The sequence below is a fragment of the Stegostoma tigrinum genome, chromosome 9 (assembly GCF_030684315.1).
Source record: "Stegostoma tigrinum isolate sSteTig4 chromosome 9, sSteTig4.hap1, whole genome shotgun sequence".
Taxonomy (NCBI): Eukaryota; Metazoa; Chordata; class Chondrichthyes; order Orectolobiformes; family Stegostomatidae; genus Stegostoma; species Stegostoma tigrinum.
This window is the reverse complement of record NC_081362.1, coordinates 78,376,110-78,397,861: the sequence shown is the minus strand read 5'-3', so window position 1 is coordinate 78,397,861 and position 21,752 is coordinate 78,376,110. Positions and strand designations below refer to the sequence as shown.

At 42.1% G+C, this 21,752-nt stretch overlaps 1 protein-coding gene across 1 annotated transcript in view; it reads left to right on the top strand.

Annotated features, from left to right (window-relative positions):
• Nucleotides 1-21,752, top strand: part of ryr2a (ryanodine receptor 2a (cardiac)) — a 684,685-nt gene that overhangs the window by 300,294 nt on the left and 362,639 nt on the right. Inside the window, exons 16-20 of the mRNA XM_048535805.2 lie at nt 4,718-4,836; nt 8,319-8,452; nt 12,067-12,308; nt 17,432-17,624; nt 21,489-21,705. Of these exons, the coding sequence (XP_048391762.2) occupies nt 4,718-4,836; nt 8,319-8,452; nt 12,067-12,308; nt 17,432-17,624; nt 21,489-21,705 (905 nt within the window). The remainder of the gene's footprint in view (nt 1-4,717; nt 4,837-8,318; nt 8,453-12,066; nt 12,309-17,431; nt 17,625-21,488; nt 21,706-21,752) is intronic.

Here is a 21,752-nt window from a genome sequence, read left to right as displayed (position 1 = left end):
AGTGCATTGAGTATAGGAGTTGGGAGGTCATGTTGCAGCTGTACAAGACATCGGTGAGGCCAGTTTTGAAATACTATATTTGGTTCCGAACTCCCTGCTTTAGGATAGATGTAGTAAAACTTGAAAAATGTTCAGAAAAGATTTCCCAGGATGGAGTCAGACTTAGAGGTTTTGAGCTATAGGGAGAGGCTGAATACTCTGTGACTATTTTCCCTGGAGCGTCGGAAGCTGTGGGCTGACCTTATAGAGGTTTATAAAATCATGAGGTACATAGATAGGGTAAATTGCCAAGGTCTTTTCCCCAGGGTGGGGGAGTCCAAAACTAGAGGTCATAGGTTTAATGTGAGAGGGGAAAGATTTAAAGAGGACCTATGGGACAACTTTTCATGAAGAGTAGTATGTGTATGGAATGAGCTACCAGAGGCAGTGGTGGAGGTTGGTACAATTACAACACTTTAAAGACATCTGGATGTGTATATGAATAAGAAAGGTTTAGAGGAATATGGGACAAATGCTAGCAAATTGAGCTAGATTACTTTAGGATATCTGGTCAGCATGGACGAGTTAGACCGAAGGTTTTGTTTCCATGCTGCACATCTCTGTGATTCTGTGACTCTAAATGCTAGTTGTTTTGTGGTTATGCTGAGTGATATACTATTCTTGCCATTGTCTTGTTAGTATTTGCACCTTGTTTTATTTCCCAAAGTGTAGGAATGATTAGGACAAACAAATCACATTCCTGTTATGTAGTGACCTGTGGGAGCAGTGATAGTAAAGGACAAAGTAGTTAAAGAGTAACGTAGATTAAAGAGCATCTTTCCATTTCAAGCTGCGTATTGATTACTTTTGTTTCCAAGTTGTAAAGGCCAGTTTTATTTTTGGACTGAAAAGTGGGAAATGATACCACGTTAAACCAAAGATTGTGGAAGGATATGTTGCAGTTTTTAAAAATGTAAATTACTGGAATTCATTGTGTGTATTTCCTTCTTCAAGCAGTGAGAAGACTGCTGGACACCTCAGCTCCATGGTTGTGTTTTCAGAGGAGTTTTGCCCAGTGACAGACTTTTGATTGGTTTTTCAACCAGGATCAATTGTGAGAGTTCCTGGCACTCAGCATAGAAACTGCATGACTGTTTCACGTGTGAGTTGCTACAGCTTTGTGCCGGGTTAATGCAGCAGAAACATCCAAGTTTTGAAAGAAAAAGCATTTATTCTTCCCTGTGTCCTTCCCTTCTGTGCATGGAGAAGGAAAACAAACTTCTGAGCAGATCTTTCTCTTTTTCTCTAAAAATTCCTTTCTCAAAAGGATAAGGAGAAAAACAACTTTGAAAGATACTGCAAAGCTGAACCTTCAACCAGTGAATGAAAAATTTAAGAGTTGTTGTGTCCGCAGCCCAACTAATAGAATCCGTACATAATGGAAACAGGTCATTAGGCACATTGAGTCCACACTGGTCCTCTGAAGAGCATCCCGCCCAGACCCACCCCACCTCATTATTTCCCATGGCTAATCCACCTAGCCTACACATCCCTGGACATTATAGGCAATTTAGATAATCTACCTAACCACATCTTTGTACTGTGGGAGGAAACCAGAGCACCTGAGGGTGGAATCAAACGCGGGTCCCTGGTGCTTGAGGAGGAAGTGCTAACCATTGAGCCATTGTGCTGCCATGGGCCTGTAAACTGACTGATATCAGTTCTATACTTTACTGACATTTTTGTTCCTTCTTCACCCAAAATATTTATGTCTTGTTTCTTTGTGTGTCTGTTTGGGAATGTTTAAAGGGGATAGAGTTTAACTTATGGAGTATATGTTAGCAATTCATGTTTCTTTCTTGTTATTGGTTAAACTTGTTTGATTGCAATAAATAATTAATTTTTCTTAATGATAAAATCCTGATGTGATTGTTATAACCTGAATTCAACAGTTAGGTAAAATTGGACAGTTTGTTCAGATTTTCACATTTGTGATGGCTCTGTTGAATAGAACGAGAAGAAAGAACAAAGAAAATTATCGCACCGGAACAGGCCCTTCGGCCCTCCAAGCCTGCGCCGATCCAAATACTCTATCTAAACCTGTCATCTGTTTTCCAAGGCTCAGTATTCCTCTGCTCCCTGTCCATCCATGTATCTGTCTAGATTCATCTTAAATGATGCCATCCTGCCTGCCTCTGCCACTTCCGCCGGCAACACGTTCCAGGCACTTACCACCCTGTGTAAAGAACTTTCCATGCATATCTCCCTTAAACTTTTCTACTCTCACCTTGAAATCATGAGCCCTAGAAACTGAGCCCCCACTCTGGGAGAAAGCTTTTTGCTATCCACCCTATCTATACCTCTCATGATTCTGTAGACCTCAATCAGGTCCCCCCTCAACCTCCGCCTCTCTAATGTAAGTAATCCTAATCTACTCAACCTCTCTTCATAGCGAATGCCCGCCATACCAGGCAACATTCTGGTGAACCTCCTCTGCACCCTCTCCAAAGCATCCACATCCTTTTGGTAATGTGGCAACCAGAACTGTACGGCAGTATTCCAAATGTGGTTGAACCAAAGTCCTATACAACTGTAACATGACACGCCAACTTTTGTACTCAATACCCTGTCTGATGAATGAAACCATGCCATGTGCCTTCTTGACCACTCTATTGACCTGCATTGCCACCTTCAGGGTATAATAGATCTGAACACCCAGATCTCTCTGTGCATCAATTTTCCCCAGGGCTTTTCCATTTACCGTATAGTTCGCTCTTGAAGTGGGGGATCTTCCAAAATGCATCACCTTGCATTTGCCTGGATTAAACTCCATCCCCCATTTCTCCACCAAACTGTCCAATCTATCTATATTCTGCTGCATTCTCTGACAGTCCCCTTCACTATCTGCTCCACCAATCTTCGTGGGACTTGATTTCCAGTGCAGTGACCAAGTGCGTCATGGCAAAGTTATTTCAATTTTATGGCACAAGCCCATTTCTTTCATCAGATATAATATTAAACAAGTCAGTTAAAATGAAACAAAATTGGTATTTCTGAAGTTCTCAAAATGATCTAAGATAGCCAAGTGAATAGTTGAAAAGCATGCAGCAGATTTAAGGCTTGACTTACGCATTGTTCTTGCTATAGGTTAACAATGGTCAGTTGTAATGAGTCTGTGTACGTATGTACCATTTCGACAAGGAGTAACATGCTTTAAATGAGAATAAGATTGTTGTTTATTAAAATTGCAGTTTAGTGACAAGAGGTTTCCAGCAAAAATGCTCACTTGATTAGCATTATTAATCTTGAAAATCATTCAAGCAATTAGATGTAAACTGATTTAGTTTTTTATAATGAATGGGGTTTACATATGCAATAATAAAGTTGTCATCAGGCATTAAGGTTTTTTAGTGAAGATTCTGTGTGTGCATGAAACATTTTTTCCTCCATTTTTTTACACATTATTATTCTCTGTGGTTGGCCAATGCTTAATGCTTTCCAAGCACGTCACACTAAAGCAATTTGATTCCCTGTAGTGTAACACATTTTTTCTTGTGTATGTCTGCTTACCTTTCGATGAAGAGTGGTCTTACTGAAAATTCTGTCATTTTCCTTGAAAAAAACACTATACTATAACAATAATCTAAGAACAAAAGTGTAATATAAATATTTAATCCTTAAGGTCCTAATCTTCATTCCATAAACATACACCTCCTTGCTCTATGGTTTGCTTTTCATGTGGTTGACTTACATTCTTAAATTACGTTAAAGCCTATGCCAGTAATTAAATTCAATAATTCTCATGGACATACTTTATTTTATATTTTAATGGCAATGCTGTCCAGTTCATCCGTTCCCTGAAATAAATCAGACATTGTGCTAACCTTAGCACAAAATGTGTCAAAAGCAAAGCAAATGTTTGTCATTTTTTGAGTTTCTTTTGTGTCATTTAAATTTTGAGGCTGAACCGACAAGCTAGTAGCTTTACTGGCACGGGACCACAAAGAATGCCAGTAATATTGAGAAACTGGATAAGCTGGGGCTGCTCACTGTAGGGCAAAGGCTAAAAGGGAATTTGATTTGTTCAAAACCATGATGTTTTCCTAGAGTAAGTAAAGTAAAACTGTTTGCTTAGGCAAGGACATTGATTTAAGGTGATTGCCTCTGGTTCTTTTGCCAATGTGAGGAACAATCTTTTTTTGCACAACAAATTTTGATCTGTAACACACTGCCTGAAAGATGGTGAAAGCAGATTCAATAATTATATTTGAAAGGGGATTGGATAAATACTAAAAAGGGTCCAAAAAAGCCACAGGGTCATGGTTAAAAGATGGTGCATGGGGTGTTGGCGGATGGTGAGGAGGGAGGAGAGTTGGAGGGGAGAGAAAGACAAGTTGGATGGCTCTGCTAAAGAGTGATACTGGGCCAAATAGTTTCATTCTGTGTTAATGGGATTGCTTCAGTTCCTTGTGAGTGAAGTACTCATTTCAGCCGTACCAATAAAGTGGTCTCCAAAGTTACAGGGTGCTTCCCAATGCAGAGGAAAGACATGGAGAGAAAAAATCACTGTGTATCCTTTCTTACAGTTGCACTGTTAGGAGGTTGGTATTTGTAAGAAGTTGGCTGGTTCTTCCTGTTCTTTTGGAAGGTGACAGAAAAGTGCAAGCAATAAGAATCTTGACAAAATATAGTAAAAAGAAACATCTATTGAACTAATTGATTTTAATTTTACCAATAGGAATTCTTGAAGTTTTGCACTGTGTTCTTGTGGAAAGTCCTGAAGCTTTGAACATTATCAAAGAAGGGCACATTAAGTCTATAATTTCCTTGCTAGATAAACATGGAAGGAATCATAAGGTATGCTTTCATTTATTTTTGCATTGCTAATCATTTTACTCTGTGAAAAAGCAAATTGGTCAATTTTTAAGAGTATGTGCGGTGAAAATTTGTCATGAAATTGTAATTATGTCTATAAAATATGTATAATTATTTGGTATTTTGTTACAAATAGTGACAGAGGAGGTGTTCTTCTGTGAAATTTGCTTTTTTTAAAATGTTATTCCAAATAAGGTCTAATGGTGGAATATTCTCACTTATTTCAAGTGATGGAGTGATTTATAGTATTAGCGTTAGGATATTTGCTAGCATGTTAGCTTGTTTATCATTAGAAGATTGTTATACTTGTTCTGACTTTAACTTATTAAAGAAGATTGGAATATTATAACCCCTGCAAACCCTTCAACACCAGAAATTTCCTGCACCTAATGTCTGTTTCAGTCTCTCTGATATGCAGTTCTGCACTAGCTACCAGGAGGCTGCTGGGAGCTTTTGTCCATTCATTTATGGATGATCACGGCTAACTACAACAGTTTGCCCAATTTCCCTGGAGAAAGTGGTGGTGAGCTCCCTTCTTAACTGCTGTGATTCTTTGGACTTAAGAACATCAACAGTGCTATTAGAAAGGAAATTTCAGGATTTTGATGTAGCGACTGTGAAAAGCAGCAGTATTGTTTCAAATCAGGACAGTGGTGGTGTTCCTTTGTGTCTTCTGTCCGTGTTCTATTAGGAAGTTAATGTTGTGGGTTTGAAAGATGCTGTTGGTGGGGCCTTGGTAAGCTGCTGCAATACATCTTGTAGGTGGTACACACTGCTGCCCCTGTGTGTGAGTCGTGAAGAGACTAATTACTTAAGATGGTGGATAAGGTTTTGCTTTGACTGGATGGTGTCAAGCTTCTTGAGGTTTTTTGGAGTTGCACTCATGCAAGGAATTGGAGAGTATTCTATTACAGTTTGAGCTGTCCCTTGTTACCCATGTCAATCCTTCTCCCTTCTATACCCATCTTGACACTTGACTTGTGCGTGGGGTCTTCTGCATGGGGTCTTCCAAAAGGGACGTGATTAAAATGAATCAAAGGGTGAGTCAAACCGCCTTACTCTTTACAGTTTGATGTATAAGATGCCATATTGTATTTCATTATAATTTTTTGATAAAATTCTCAATTCTTACGAAATGGCACAGAAAAAATGGTGGGCTAATCAGTTATACCTTGCGCAGTGTTGATAACATGGCATTTTTATTTCTAAATTTTGTGCTTTGACATAGATATAATGATACCGTCAATGAGCTTGTTAATTATATGCAGAACTAATCATTTCATTACTATACTTTTTATTAACTCTGTGATTTCCTGCCCCAAGAGGGAGTAACCTCAAGAGTAAGGGGTTGCCCAATTAGGAAAGAGAGAAGGAGAAATTTCTTCTCTCAGAGCGTAGGGAATCTGTGCCATTCTTTACCACTGAGGGCTGTCATGGCTGGGTCATTAAATAAATTCAAGGTTGAGGCAGACTGATTTTTAATCAGGAAGGGAAGCAAGGATTATGGGCAAAAGGCAGAAAAGTGGAATTGAGGATTATCAGATCAGCCAAAGTCTCATTGACTGGTGGAGTGGACCTGATGAACTGATTGGGCTACTTATGCTGCTATACTCTTATGGTCTTACAGTCTAATGGAGCTGATCCTCATTCAGACCCTAGATATGAGATTGTTGAGATACTTACTGACTGAGCTGGGTTGCCATTGGCTTCCTGGTGGCTTTAAATTTCAGAGTACCTTTATCTTGAAAGCTGTCAAGAAGGTTTAAGAGTTGCATTGACCCATGACAATGGGGGAGGGACATCTACTGGATCTGAATACATTTGCAGTAAATCAATACAGTACTCTAATGAAGAGTCACCTAGATTTGAAACGTTAGCTTGCTCTCTCTCTACGGATGCTGCCTGATCTGCTGTGATTTCCGGCATTTTTTGTTTTCAGTAAAGATTCCAGCATGTGCAGTAATTTGCTCCAACACAATACTCGCATGCGGTGTTCTAATTTCTGTTCATGGGAGTTTTTAAAAAAAATTCAAGGGATGTGAGTGTCACCTACATGGCCAGCATTTGTTCACAAACCTTAAATGCCCTTGACGAGGTGGTGATGAGCTGGCTTCTTGAGTCCATTTGGTATAGTTATACATAGCGCCATTGACCAGCGATTGTGAAAAAAATGGTGGCTATCAGTATGACCAGAATGTTTATTATGTGCCAGAAAAAGCTGAATATTAATATTGTAACAATAGTGCGAGTAAAAGGAACTCCAGACAGAAGTTAGAATGATGTAAAGATAAAGGAGGAGTGTGGATCTAGTTGAAATGCTATCTCAGAAATCTGCTACAAATTGGTGGGTCAAGTGGTCAAATACCATAAGAATCTGACCTGTACATTCCAGAATTTGTAGAATTTCAGTAATAGGAAACTTGATGAGCATCACCTGATGTAGATTGGATGCTCGAAGGGCTATGGGGCCAGGACCTGGTATAAGCAGGTTTGATAATTGAAGGTTCTACAATTCTCTCTTGATCCCAACAACTTCGGGACAGTTTTGAATTTTCAAAGAACCATTGGAGATGGAATTGGTGATAGCCTGTTTGTCACTACTGAACAGCTTCTTAATGTCCCTGAGGACCTTGTCTTGTACATTTAGTCACAGCTCTCAGGTTCGACAGGGACCTGAGTACATTGCTTCAAAGTTGCCCTGAAATCTAATATGTGCAGCTACCTTGCACTGGCACAATCACGGCTCCTAACCTTCTCTTCAGTCTCTGCTGCCTCGACTCATTTTACCCCCATGGTTGTCCCAGGGGCTGCCAGATCTGATTGCCAAAGCAGGGGCAGCCTCCAGCAATTTGTTGTTAATGCCAGTCAGACAGCTCCCCCTTTATAGAGATGCTTGAAACCTCTAAATGAGTGCTGAGCTTGCCTCCTGTCCAGTGGAATGATGTGAATTTAAAAATCTCACCAGAAGTTCTCATTGCATGTGTGTTGTTGAGATCCAGAATTCACTCAGACGTCAGACTCGCAACGCTGCATTGAGAGCATGGCGTCTTAACTCATCTTTTAAGCCTATACGCATCCCAGTTTTAATACACTTTTACTGAGGACACTTTTTCACAAATTCTCTATTTTAGTTGCAGTTGTGATCGACCTAATTGATTCTGCTTGTATAAGTTTTCTTAATAGGCCCCCTGAGTTGGTGTTCGGATGAACTAATTTTTCTGAATAAATACAGACGTGCAAGAATAATTCGAGCCTGTACAGGTTTCAGCAAGTGTCTTTGAACAGTAACTGACGTCTTTGCACGTTTAAAGATCTCTTACTCAGACAAGTTTTCAAAGAGTCCAGATGTGGAAGAAATATGATCTTGAGATGGTCTGTCAGAAACATGACTTTTATGGATATCTGCACCATGTGGTAAATGACAAATGAATGACTCAACATAATTAATTTTCTCGTCCTCCAAGGTTTTAGATGTGTTGTGCTCTCTGTGTGTGTGTCACGGAGTTGCTGTGCGATCTAACCAGCATCTAATTTGTGACAACCTGCTACCAGGAAGAGACCTACTGTTACAAACACGACTCGTCAACCATGTCAGCAGGTAAAATTAAAATCATCCCAGTGATCTATGTTCACAATTACTGTTCTTTTAAATGTCACAAGCATAGCAAGCTGGTGTATTGATATTGTTAAATTAATTGTAATTACAGTTGTGACTCTCCTTTTGGACAGATGCCATTTTGGATGCAGGCCTGAATTCTAAGGATAGGGACATGCATGGAGTTTCACGTGATTGACTGGCGTTCCATTTCTTCAGCACATTTGCATGGGGCCAGGCCACTTGCCTAGCAGTTTTATTGAAGTGAGGGTGTGGTTGGCAGGGCTTTCACCCACAAGCATTTGCTCACCAGTGAGGAACTCAAAGTTCTATTCATCAGGTCTGCTGTCGGCAGCTTACTGGTAGCAGGGGCTAATGCAGCTGCCTGAGGGGGAAGGAGTTGGGGGAGGGTGCCAGAGATGCAGGTAGAGTGGTTGCATGTGCACATGCAGGCAGCACTCAAGGCAAAACTCCCAGAGGGAAGAACTAGTTTAACAAAATACTAACGCTTGCAAGTGAACATACAGTCATCCTGGAGCTCCCCATTTTCAGGCATGTAAGGTATGCTGCACCAGTATGTGCTATATTGCCTCCCTGCTCAGAGATAATTAAGATTTTCCATCAATGTTCCCAAGTCATCACTCCTTATCCCATTTTTCAAATGAATGGATGTGAGCATTTAACTTTAAAAAAAATACGACCGACCTCAAATGGTAGAAAAAGGTCAATATTTTTAGTTAATAAAATGTGAGGCTGGATGAACACAGCAGGCCCAGCAGCATCTCAGGAGCACAAAAGCTGACGTTTCGGGCCTAGATCCTTCATCAGAGAGGGGGATGGGGTGAGGGTTCTGGAATAAATAGGGAGAGAGGGGGAGGCGGACCGAAGATGGAGAGAAAAGAAGATAGGTGGAGAGAGTATAGGTGGGGAGGTAGGGAGGGGATAGGTCAGTCCAGGGAAGACGGACAAGTCAAGGAGGTGGGATGAGGTTAGTAGGTAGGAGATGGAGGTGCGGCTTGGGGTGGGAGGAAGGGATGGGTGAGAGGAAGAACAGGTTAGGGAGGCAGAGACAGGTTGGACTGGTTTTGGGATGCAGTGGGGGGAGGGGACGAACTGGGCTGGTTTTGGGATGCGGTGGGGGAAGGGGAGATCCCCATTGATCCGCATCTCCCCCTCCCACACCGCATCCCAAAACCAGCCCAGCTCTTCCCCTCCACCCACTGCATCCCAAAACCAGTCCAACCTGTCTCTGCCTCCCTAACCTGATCTTCCTCTCACCCATCCCTTCCTCCCACCCCAAGCCGCACCTCCATCTCCTACCTACTAACCTCATCCCACCTCCTTGACCTGTCCGTCTTCCCTGGACTGACCTATCCCCTCCCTACCTCCCCACCTATACTCTCTCCACCTATCTTCTTTTCTCTCTATCTTCGGTCCGCCTTCCCCTCTCTCCCTATTTATTCCAGAACCCTCACCCCATCCCCCTCTCTGATGAAGGGTCTAGGCCCGAAACGTCAGCTTTTGTGCTCCTGAGATGCTACTGGGCCTGCTGTGTTCATCCAGCCTCACATTTTATTATCTTGGATTCTCCAGCATCTGCAGTTCTCATTATCACTCAATAATTTTAGTGTTTAGAAGTATGCCTAGGACTGAACCTGATGTATTTTTTGTATAAGTATGAGTTGCATTGTGTTTTTGGAGGGGCTTTTCACTGAGGACCCACAAACTCACTCGCCATATCTTCCTGAACAAACCTCATTAACTATCTACTCTGCCCCTATGGTGTCCCTCACATCCAATTCTATCCCTGTTTTACCATACCATACTGTATTGCCAATACTGTATTGCCAAAACAACTTGCCACTTTTGGATATCAATGAAAGACCCAGAAACTCTGGAGCGTGAACCATCTTGAAAAGGCTTTCTGTGCGCCTGGATGCACTGACATTCTAAACCTGCTCCGCTAACTCAAGGATGGAGCTGGAGGATGTTAGAGAAGAGGAAGATGAATCTCTTCTGCACCCTCTCATTATATTGAGGTTGTGCGGACATTGATGGGGCCACTTCCGGAATAATATGTCCACTTCTAATCATCCTGTTATAGGAAGGATATTACTAAGCTGGACAGGGTTTGGAAAAGATTTACCAGGATGTTATTGGGAATGAAGGATTTACATTATAAGGAAAGCTGGATAAGCTTAGACTTTTTTCACTGCAGCATAGGAGGTTGAGAATTGAATTATAGAGATTTATAAGATCACAAGAGATATGGATAGAATGAATGGCAGGTGTTTATTCCATAGAGTAGGGGAATTCAAGACTAGTGAGCATATTTTTAAGGTGAGAGGAGAAATATTTAAAAATGACAGGAGTGACAATTGTTTTATGCAGAGAATGGTTCGTGGGTGCACTGAACTTCCAGAGGAAGTAATGGATGTTGGTACAGTTACAATGTTTAAAAGACAATTGTATAAGTACATGAATAGGAGTTGCTTGGAGGGATATGGGCCAAATGCAGGAGGATGGGACTAGTTTAGCTTTGGATTATGGTCAGCATGGATTGATTGGATTAAAGGGTCTGTTTCTGACTGTTGCACTCTATGACTCGTTAGTGCAGTCGCATCCTTCCCGTAGTGTGGTAACCAGAGATGTAGTTGGATGATGGATGTCACACTGAACGATTGCAGACAAGCCATAGTCGCTATGTGAGGATAGCGTAACACAGACAAATGTGGCATACTGTGGCAACTCATCCCCTAGCAGAACAGCTCCAAGCAGCAACAGCATTTCTAGGTCTGCTCTAGACTAATTGAGAATGAACAGTTATTATCATTCAAAAACTTCATTAAAATTGGATCATTTGTAGACTAGATGGTAGAATATGAATGACAGAGACCCTGATCATTTTTAGTGCAGCAGCTGTTATGTTGCTCATATATTCTGTTCAGGTCTTATATTGCTACAATGACCTATCATTCCAGTTCTGAAAATGAATGAACAGAAAATGATTGGGATGAGGAGCCAAAAATGTTGGTTGTTTTGTTGGTTGATTGCAGTTCTGAGGAAGGGTCACTGGACCCGAAGCATTAACTCTGATTTCTGTTCAATGGATACTGCCAGACCTGCTGAGCTGTTCCAGCAACTTCTGTTTTTGATTCTAATTTACAGCACTTGCAGTTCTTTCAGTTTTTATGTTGATTGTTTTGTAGAGGGAAATTTTAAGATAAACTCATCATTTAAAGGTGGACACTTACTGTGGGACCTTCACCACCCCATAACCCCCACAGTGAGCCATTCTGGCGTCCTGCAGGCAAGAGTACCAACATGCAATGGAGTGATGCCACTGGCATTTTCCTGGGTTATGGACCATCCTCTCCTGGTAGTTGGAAAGAATTTTGCTGCAGTGTCATCGTGCAGCCTCAAAGTTTCAGATGGTGGATTACTTGTGTTGTAAACGTAGTGTAATCAGGTTAGGTCTCAAATTTCACATACACTACTTTTCCAGCAGGTAGATGATCATGGAATTGTTGTGGTCAAACATGGGTTAGCATTTTACAAAAACCAGGATAGTGTTTTGTCCGATGAAGAAGCATGATACATTTACTTTCTGTTTTCAGTATGCGACCAAATATTTTTCTGGGAATAAGTGAAGGTGCTGCCCAATACAAGAAGTGGTACTATGAACTAATCGTGGACAATATTGACCCCTTTGTGACAACAGAAGCCACACATCTTCGAGTTGGCTGGGCTTCAACAGATGGTTACTCACCGTGCCCTGGCGGGGGTGAGGGTTGGGGAGGGAATGGCGTTGGAGATGACCTTTACTCCTATGGATTTGATGGACTGCACTTATGGGCAGGTAGGTAGTTCTACATAATTAGGAACTTTAACAATATACATAGCCTACTGCAAATGCAAAGCTTGAGCCTTCATCCAGACTATTCATCTCCTTAACATCAAAATTTACTTGAAAAATCATGTTAAAATAGAAAAATGTTTAAACTACAAACACCTGCCACGTGATATAACGATTGATCATTGCTTGTGAAAAGCAGCTGAATGACTTTTTGCATGTCAACCATATGCAAATATATGCTAGTTTGATGGTTAATGTTGATGTGTTCTCGGTGCAAATGTTTCAAAATTTTAAGATATTACTTGACTAATTTTAGACTTACTACTGTTTCCCATATCAGGCATAGCGATATCTTTTAGAATTTTGGAACTAATATTCGCAGAATATCTATTTTTTAAAAAAATCAAATAAAATCATTGAGGAATCAAGATTGACATTAAATCCCAAATGTACTGTGTCATCAGTTGATATCTGCTGGCTTAAGCCACACGTTCAGTATGTCTGTAAGCACCTCGGAATCTGTTATTTATTTCTGGAGTTCCAATACAGTTTTTATAGACAAATGTAGTAGAACATGTGTTCACCACAAGGCCCACAGTTGAGAGTGTAGCAGAGCATGTGTTCACCACAGGGTACACAGGTGAGATGAGAGACCAGTCAATGGGTTTAATTGGTTCATGGAGGGATGTTGACCAGGGGAAGCCTCTGCTGTTCCTCAAACAGGAGATTGTGAGGTCTTTTACATCAAGCTGAAGAGCCAGTCAGGGCTTCTGTTCAACAGCTCCTTTGATGCACTCCGACCAGGTAACAATGCCCCACTGTTGCACAGAAAAGTCAGCTACACTGAGAAAAATATTTTACTGATCAGACTCGTGGATCAATCAGAAAGTCATGGAGGGCCTGTCATTCAGTTGTGGTGGTTTGATTTCACACTGTTTATCTGACGTCTCAGATCTTGGAACTGCACTGAAGTTCAATATAGTTTACACGATCCTTCAGTCAGGTGGCGAGTCAGTCACAAGAGGCACGCCTGAACAAGGGAACAAAAGAGTCAACTGTACAGGACATTGGTTTGGCTGCTTTTGGAGAATTGTGTACAGTTCTCGTCTCCCTGCTAGAGGAAGGATGTTGTGAAACCTGAAAGGGTTCAGAAAAGATTCTGAGGATGTTGCCAGGATTGGAGGGTTTGAGCTGTAGGGAGAGGCTTAATAGGCTGGGGCTATGTTCTCTGGAGTGTCTTAGACTGAGAGGTGACCTTATAAAGGTTTATAAAATCATGAGGAACGTGGTTAAGGTAAATAGGCAAGGTCTTTTCCCTGCGGTGGGGGAATCTGAATGCGAGAGAATAGATTCAAAGTGAGAGGGTAAAGATATAAAGGCACATAAGGGGCAATTTTGTCATGCAGAGGGTACTGCATGTATGGAATGAGCTGCCAGAGGAAGTCTGGAGGCTGGTACGACTACAACATTTAAAAGGGATCTGGATGGGTATATGAATAGGAAGGGTTTAGAGTGATATGGCCCAAATGTTTGTAAACGGGAGTAGATTTATATAGGATATCTTGTTGGCATGGATGAGTTGGACTGAAGGGTCTTTTTCCATGCTGTATATCTCAATGACTCTATGATACTTTAACTGGGAAGATTGGAGGAAGAGGTTCTGTAGGGCGATGATTTTCAAGGGATAAGGGTAATCCTGAGGAGAACATGAATTATCACCTAATATAATATTGTCAAATGGCCTCGGGTGGGAGAATAGCTTTGGATCTTGAAGGAGTAAGACTTAACATCAGAGTCTCTCTCATAGTCTCAATAACAATGGCTGTGATATTAATGAAACTTGTACCTAGTTGCTATCATGCAATAAGCTGCATCTTGTTTAAGACAAGAAGCTCTTCTTGTGAGACCACCGAGTGGTATCTTCTACCAGACTAGACCTACAACGCTCTGAAAATTCCAAACAGGAATGAGGATGATGGTAGCAAATCTACCAGATGGATCATATGATATGACAAGCCGTGATGAGATTTAGCAGTGGTGATCATGGGAGACAATGGGAAAGAGATGAAGCAATCGGATAGGCCATTGAACATTGGCGTTGGAATTCAGTGGTCTTGAGGTTGGGTGTTATGAAGCTTCCATTGGTGGAGTGGGGATTGGTGGCTGATTGACTGACTGGGTGGGGGTCAAAGGCCTTATGGAATGTGCACGCCCAAATGAGGAGGCTCCTCAGACAGTTACTTTGATTCAGAGGGTGGATTCAAAGGGCCCTTACCCTCAGAATCCAGTTTGAGGAAACTTCTGGGTTCACAGAACTCAGAAGAATCCAGCCAACTGCAATTAAATATCCAACATTGAATGGCAATCAGGCTTGTGGCCTCATTATTATAGTTAGAAACTACAGTGAAGAAACTGTCATTTATCTGTCATGTTTCAGTTCCACTGGTGGTACACATGTCAATATTGTAAATCAGCTGTATTTTCTGTTACAGTGTTATGATATTCTAGTGGAGTCATTTCGTAATTAAGTTTCTCAATTCTGAAAACCTGTAATTTTAGAATCTGTTAACATTTTCAGAAGTGTCTTCCCATTCTTTTAAATGATAGAAATGCTGCTAATCATCTTTGTGAACCTTACACAGTGGTAATGCTCTCAACTGAGGCAGAAGGAGAGGGTTTCAAGCCCTACTGGAGGGACTTGTTCACGTAGTTGAGGAAAATCCTAATGCTGAGGGAATGCAGCACTGTTGGAAGAGCTGCGTTTTGGTTGGGGTGTTAAGCTGAAGATTTGTCTACCCTCTCAGGTGGCTGTTAAAGTAATAGCCACAATTAGAAGGTGTAGTTATCTGGCTCAGTTTCATCTTGTCCATTTTCTAAAGTAAGTATTAGCCAAGTTGTCCCATGTGCTGTGCATTCTGCAGAAATAGCATTCCAGTGGTCCCAGCTCTGTCGATGCACTCCCTCTCTCCCACAACAGTATTCCACCTTTTCTTGTCCTGGTGTAAACCTACTTTATTGCCTCAAACTTTGTATGACCTTGGGATGAAAATTCTTGGGGCTGGGTATGAGGGAGTTGCAGATAAGAATCCTTGAAGGAATCGGGATTGTTGATGGATAGGCTGCAGTTAAACACAAACATGTACCTATTCACAGGTTTTTTTTGTAGCAGAGAGCTGTCCATTAGGCCACTCTCACCAAAAAATAATTAATGCGGTTAGAGCACAGCCCAGGTTCCATTGCAGCTATTAATACTTCAGGGCTTGTGCCCCAGAATCTCATCTTGTTATCGCACTGGAGGCACTGACCCGCCATTTGGAAAACCCCTGCATATTCATACAAGAGCATTGTACACAGAACATTACAGCACAGTACAGGCCCTTCGGCCCTCGATGTTGTGCTGAGTCATACTGATCTGAAGCCCATTTAAACTACACTATTCCATATACGTCCATATGCTTGTCCAATGATGACTTAAATGTACTTAAAGTTGGCGAATCTACTACCGTTGCAGGCAAAGCGTTCCGTTCCCTTACTATTCTCTGAGTAAAGAAACTACCTCTGACATCTGTCCTATATCTTTCGCCCCTCAATTTAAAGCTATGCCCCCTCGTGCTCGCTGTCACCATCCTCGGAAAAAGGCTCTTCCTATCCACCCTATCTAACCCTCTGATTATATCATATGTCTCAAGGGGCTTATTCACATAGTCTGAGTGTAACGTGGTACTGAGGAGATGCTGCACTGTTGGAAGAGCCATATTTGAGGTGATTATCATGACTAACATAATTTCTCAAACTAGATCACAAAAAACATAAGAGATCCAGTCATGTGTTTCACTACAGTGTGTGGGACTTTATAGAGCATTTATTATGAGTCTGTGTGTTTCCTAGAAGTCAAAAGTAATGATACTTGATAAGTCCTTCATTGGCTGTGAAGTAGTAGGAAGTGCCGTAAGGTGGTGAAGTGCATTGCTTTTTCATTCAAATGTACAATGATTTGTTTCAGATTAACCCTAACCCTGTTAATTCTAGTTAACCTTATGGTGTGCTGACCCAGTTTAGCTTCCCTGTGTGCTTATGCCAGTATTATAATTTGGCACCTGGAGTCAGTAAGCTCAGTTGGCTAGACAGCTGGTTTGGAATGCAGAGTCAAACCAGCAGCGCAGGTTCAATTGCCATACAGCTGAGTTCACCATGAAGGCCCTTACCTTTTCCACGAGGTGTGACGTTTCTCCAGTGAAACCCAGTGAGCTGTATATCTCTCTTTCTCTCCAGTGAGAAAGTTGCCTTATAGTCCTCTGGGACGATGGTCACTTTCACTTGGCAACAAGAGGCAAGTAATTTGTGACGCACCAGTCTGGTTGTTGTCTGTCTGGATGACAATTACTACAACAACTTTATTTGTTGTACTGGAAATAAATCTGCAGCCTGGTTACTGGAGTCTGATATTGACCTGAAATGTTAGTCACATGTTCAGGAGGTTAGTAGTGCATAGCGGAGAATTTTGTTGAAACATAATGATTGGGGTTCTAAGGATGTTGCTGGAACTATGGCTGCATCACTGGTATTCTCCCAAACTTTAATGGCAGCCTTCTGCACATGAGGTCAGCATTGATATCAACTGGTGGGTTAGCCATAAGCTCATGCACTGGAACAATAAATTGATTTCACTGATCCCAAGAAATGCTAATATTTACAATTGCATCTGTTAATGCCTTGGTAAAGAATCGCACAGTTGTCAACTTTTTAGATCGTCTGATTTCAGGTGCTGTCTTGAATTGTGTATCCTGTCAGATCAAGAAGACTGATATTGTAAGTCAGGTCATATTCTGGATTCAAGGGGACAGCTTCATGGTTAGCCACTCAGTCTGAATTAAAGGCATTCATGCCACCTTCTCAAATACCAATTTATGTGCTACCGTTTTCATCTCGAGTGAGCCACATTAGCTGAGTGTCTGCCTGCCGTGATCCCAATATCGTGATTCACAATTTGATCCAAATTTAAATAGCTTGTTAAAAACAATCAAAATGAACATTTAGCTTCATTTCTGACAGTGGGAAGCCTACCCAGTGTGACATTTGGAAACAGAGATAATATTTTCTAAATTTGTGGTTCTGTTTGCCTTTAGGCTGTGTTGCCCGAACGGTAAATTCACCAAATCAGCACCTCCTAAAAGCTGATGATGTTATCAGCTGTTGTCTGGATTTAAGCGCTCCAAGCATTTCCTTCCGAATTAACGGGCAACCAGTGCAGGGGATGTTTGAAAACTTCAACACCGATGGGCTCTTCTTTCCTGTGGTCAGCTTCTGTACAGGAGTAAAGTAAGTTATTCTTCCATTTCAGCGTTCATTTCAGTTCACTGTTTGTGCCACAGTGTGTCAATGTTGCACGAAAGATGGCTGAACAAGTGTGGAACCATCTCGTGAATCTGACACCACCTGATTGCAATATTCTGGCAGTAGAGGCATGCTGGCACACTATATTAGAAAAGGCACACAACTGCTGCTGTTTTGGCTGTTAGTGCAGAAAGCATGGAGATGGGAAGCCAGAAACAGAGGAGTGAAATGAAGAACACAGCCAGCATATTTTCACTCCCACTCACGAGCATCTATTCAGACTCCAGTTCCCTCAGGGAAGCATCCCTTCACTACTTTGCTCCATTGTACGCTACCTTTCCATTCATCTGCTGAGTCCTGGCAGAGCATCCTCTTGGACTGAATTCTGCAATAAACACCACTGCTGAGAACCTCACCATAACATTTTTTTTAATCAAACATCAAATCCGATGTTCATTAACATGTTGTTTTGTTGGTACTCTTGTCTGTCCTGTGTGTGAGACAGAGAGAGAGAGAGAGAGAGAGAGAGAGAGGTGAGTGGGTGCAGTGCTTTGGACTTCACTATTTAGGTGAGGGTGGCAGACAGGCAGTAGCAAGGACAGTGGTTTGAGCCTGAATGCTGTCACCCTGCAAGAAGGTAGCAAGTTCAGGCAATGTTGTACTGCCTCTCACACTGGATGGCTTCTCAGCATTCTTGGTCATCTGTTGTACCGCTGCAAGACCCTCCAGTACAACATCCTGGTGCTCAATTTGTGTAGTTCCTCATTACAGCCAGCAGCAGTCCTCTCCCATTGAAGGCACTGGATACTACAAAGGCTATGGGCCCTGACGACATTCTGACAATAGCACTGAAGCCCTGTGTTCCAGAACTTGTTGGCCCCCTAGTCAAGCTCTTCCTGTACATCTACACCATTGGCAACTACCTAACAATGTGGAAAATTGCTCAGGTATGTCCTGTACACAAAAAAAGAACAAATTCAGCCCAGTCAACTACTGCCCATCAGTCTACTCTTGATCATTATTAAAGTGATGGAAGGTGTCATCAACGGTGCTTTCAAGCAGCACCTGCTCACTGACACTCAGTTCCTATTCTGCCAAATTCATTCAGCTCCTGACCTCATTACAGTCTTGGACTGAACATGGGCAAAATGGCTGAATTGCAGAGGTGAGGAGAGGGTGACTGCTCTTGGCATCAAGTCTGCATTTGACCAAGAGTGGCCATAAAGAGGCCTGGCAAAACTAGAATCAACAGGAATCAGGGTAAAATCCTCTGCTGGTTGGAGTCATACCTGGCAGATAGGAAAATGGTCGTGGTTGTTGGGGGTCTGTCACCTCAGCTCCAGGGCACCCCTTCAGGAGTTCCTCAGGATAGCGTCCTAGGCCTGACCATCTTCAGATCCATCATCAATGACTTTCCCTCCATCAGCTGTGTGGATATTCACTATTGATTGTATGACGTTCAGCACCATCTCAACTCCTCAGATATTGAAGCAGCCTGAGTCGGAACACAGCAAGACTTGGACAGTATCCAGGCTTGTGCTAACTGGTGGCAAATAACAAGTGTGCCTCACAAGTGCTAGGCAATGATCATCTCCAATTAAGGACACTTTAACTAGTACCTTCACTTTTGATAGCATTACTATCACTGAATTCCTCACGATATTTATTTAAATACAGTATAAATACAATAGCTACTGGAGCAAGTCAGAGGCTAGGAATCCTGCTGTGAAAAACATATCTCGTGACTCACCAAAACCTGTCGAAATATCTGCATGGTGCACCCACTTGTCTGGATGAGTGCAGCTCCAATAACTCTACAAGCTTGAGACCATTCAGAACCACACAGCCCTCTTGACGAGCACCATATTTGCAAACATTCACTCCCTTCATCCCCAGCATACGGGAGCAGTAGTGCATACCATCTACAAGATGACGTGTAGACCTTCACCAGAGACCCTTACTCAGCACCTTTCAAGCCTGTGACCATTAGCATCTAGACAGATAAGGGTAGCAGATACATAGGAACACCATGTACCCCTTCAAGCCACTCCCCATCTTCACTTGAAAATATATCACTGTTCCTTCACTGTCCCTGGGTCAAAATCCTGGAATTCCCTCCCAAACAACATTATGGATGTACTTAATATTACAAATGGATTGCAGCTGTTCAAGAAGGCAGCTCACCGCCACCTTCTCAAAGACAAATAGGGATAAGTAATAAATGCTGGCCCATAGTTAGGTGGAATGAAGGAATCTTCCAAGATAGTTTATAAAGAAAAGCTGACACTTCTGACCAAAAAGAAGTATAAATACCAGGAGTCAGTTTAAGAGGACTGGATGATCAAAAATATGTGGAGGCTTTGAAAGTGTTAAATGTGCCACTGCTTCCATAAACTAGGTGAGTGTGAAATATGTGCTGCCCTCTCCATTCCCCTCCCCCTCCTCAACGTAAACAGTGAAAATGGGTGTGTGTGGGGGCTGGACTTTGGATTTGGAGCTCCAGTGCTATCTTGGCGAATGTGCAGAATGTTTCTGTCCTCATAAAGGTTCGGGCTATAGTAAATGGTTGTGATATCACCAGCACTACTTTCTCAGTGTTTGAGCTCAGCACATGGGTGATGGTTGGCTTGGTGGTCACAATCACAATTTTTGTTTTAATTAATGGGATGTGAACGTCACTGACTGGGCTGACATTTGTTGCCCACTCTAATTGCCCTTGAACTGAGAGGCCTGTTAGTACCATTTCAGAAGGTAGTTAAGAACCAATTACATTGCTGCAGTCTGGAGTCACATGTAGGCCAGACCAGGTAAGGATGCAAATTTCCTTCCTTAAAGAACATTAGTTAACCAGATGAGTTTTTACAACTATTCTTACATTGTTGCCATTAGGCTAACTTCTAACGTCAGAATTTTTTTATTGGATTCAGATTTCTCCATCTGCAATGGTGAGATTAAAGCCAAGAACATTAGATTGGGATTCCGAATTACTAGTAGAGTGACGGGACCATTGCATGATTCCCTACTGGTCTTCATGCCTTACTTGTAGCTCAAGCGGCTGAAGGTTGTTCAGAATCTCTCTGGATGCTTGAAACTTGGGATTTCACCACTTGGCTCAGTTTGGTGTCGGCGGCATGTTTGGTCAAACTGGCGGTGTGCCATCGACAAATGTGACTGTCATCCATGCATAGGATGGTGTGGAGTGAATTCCAGTCAGGGCTATGATTTTTAGACGAATGTGTGAAATTTTCTTCTGAGGTCTAGGTTAGAATAGCATCATATTTTGCACAGATATAGTGGGCCTGAAGGCCTGCTCCAGTGCTGTACTATGTCCTGTGTGAATGAGACTGCCTTGTCAGCCATCAGCTGGTGGGGCTATTTGAGGAGGATTTTATGACTGTGGTTTAGTACAAGAAGACATTTGAGTTATAGTTGAACTGAATGTTTTAGCGACAGTCCTCATAACTGCCTGCAGTGAGAATCTTTTCTTGCTTCTGAGATAGTAGGAACTGCAGATGCTGGAGAATCTGAGGCAACACGGTGTAGAGCTGGACGAACACAGTGGGCCAAGCAGCATCATTGGAGCAGGAGAGCTGACGCTTCGGGTCTAGACCCAAAACGTCAGCTCTCCTGCTCCTATGATGCTGTTTGGCCTGCTGAGTTCATCCAGCTCTACACTGTGTTGTCCTTTCTTGCTTGCTTGGTGTACCCTGAACCAGCATGAGCAGCAAATCTCTGCTTAATTGTTGGCCAAGAATTTTATTGTTCTGCTGATCTTAGCATGATATTTTCTGCTGTTTAGTTTTTAATGCAACCATTTTGTCTAATTGTGCAGCATTTATGTTTCCTTAGAGTCCGTTTTTTGCTTGGCGGTCGTCATGGGGAGTTTAAGTTCCTGCCTCCTCCAGGTTATGCTCCTTGTTTTGAAGCCTTGCTTCCAAAAGAGAAGATGAGGGTGGAACACACTAATGAATACAAACAAGATCATAATGGTGTCAGGGACCTCCTTGGCCCTAACATCTCACTCACTCAAGCTGCCTTTACACCAATGCCTGTGGGTACTTCTCAGGTAAAGCATTTGTTTTGTTGGACAATTGCATGTTGCTGTATGTCACC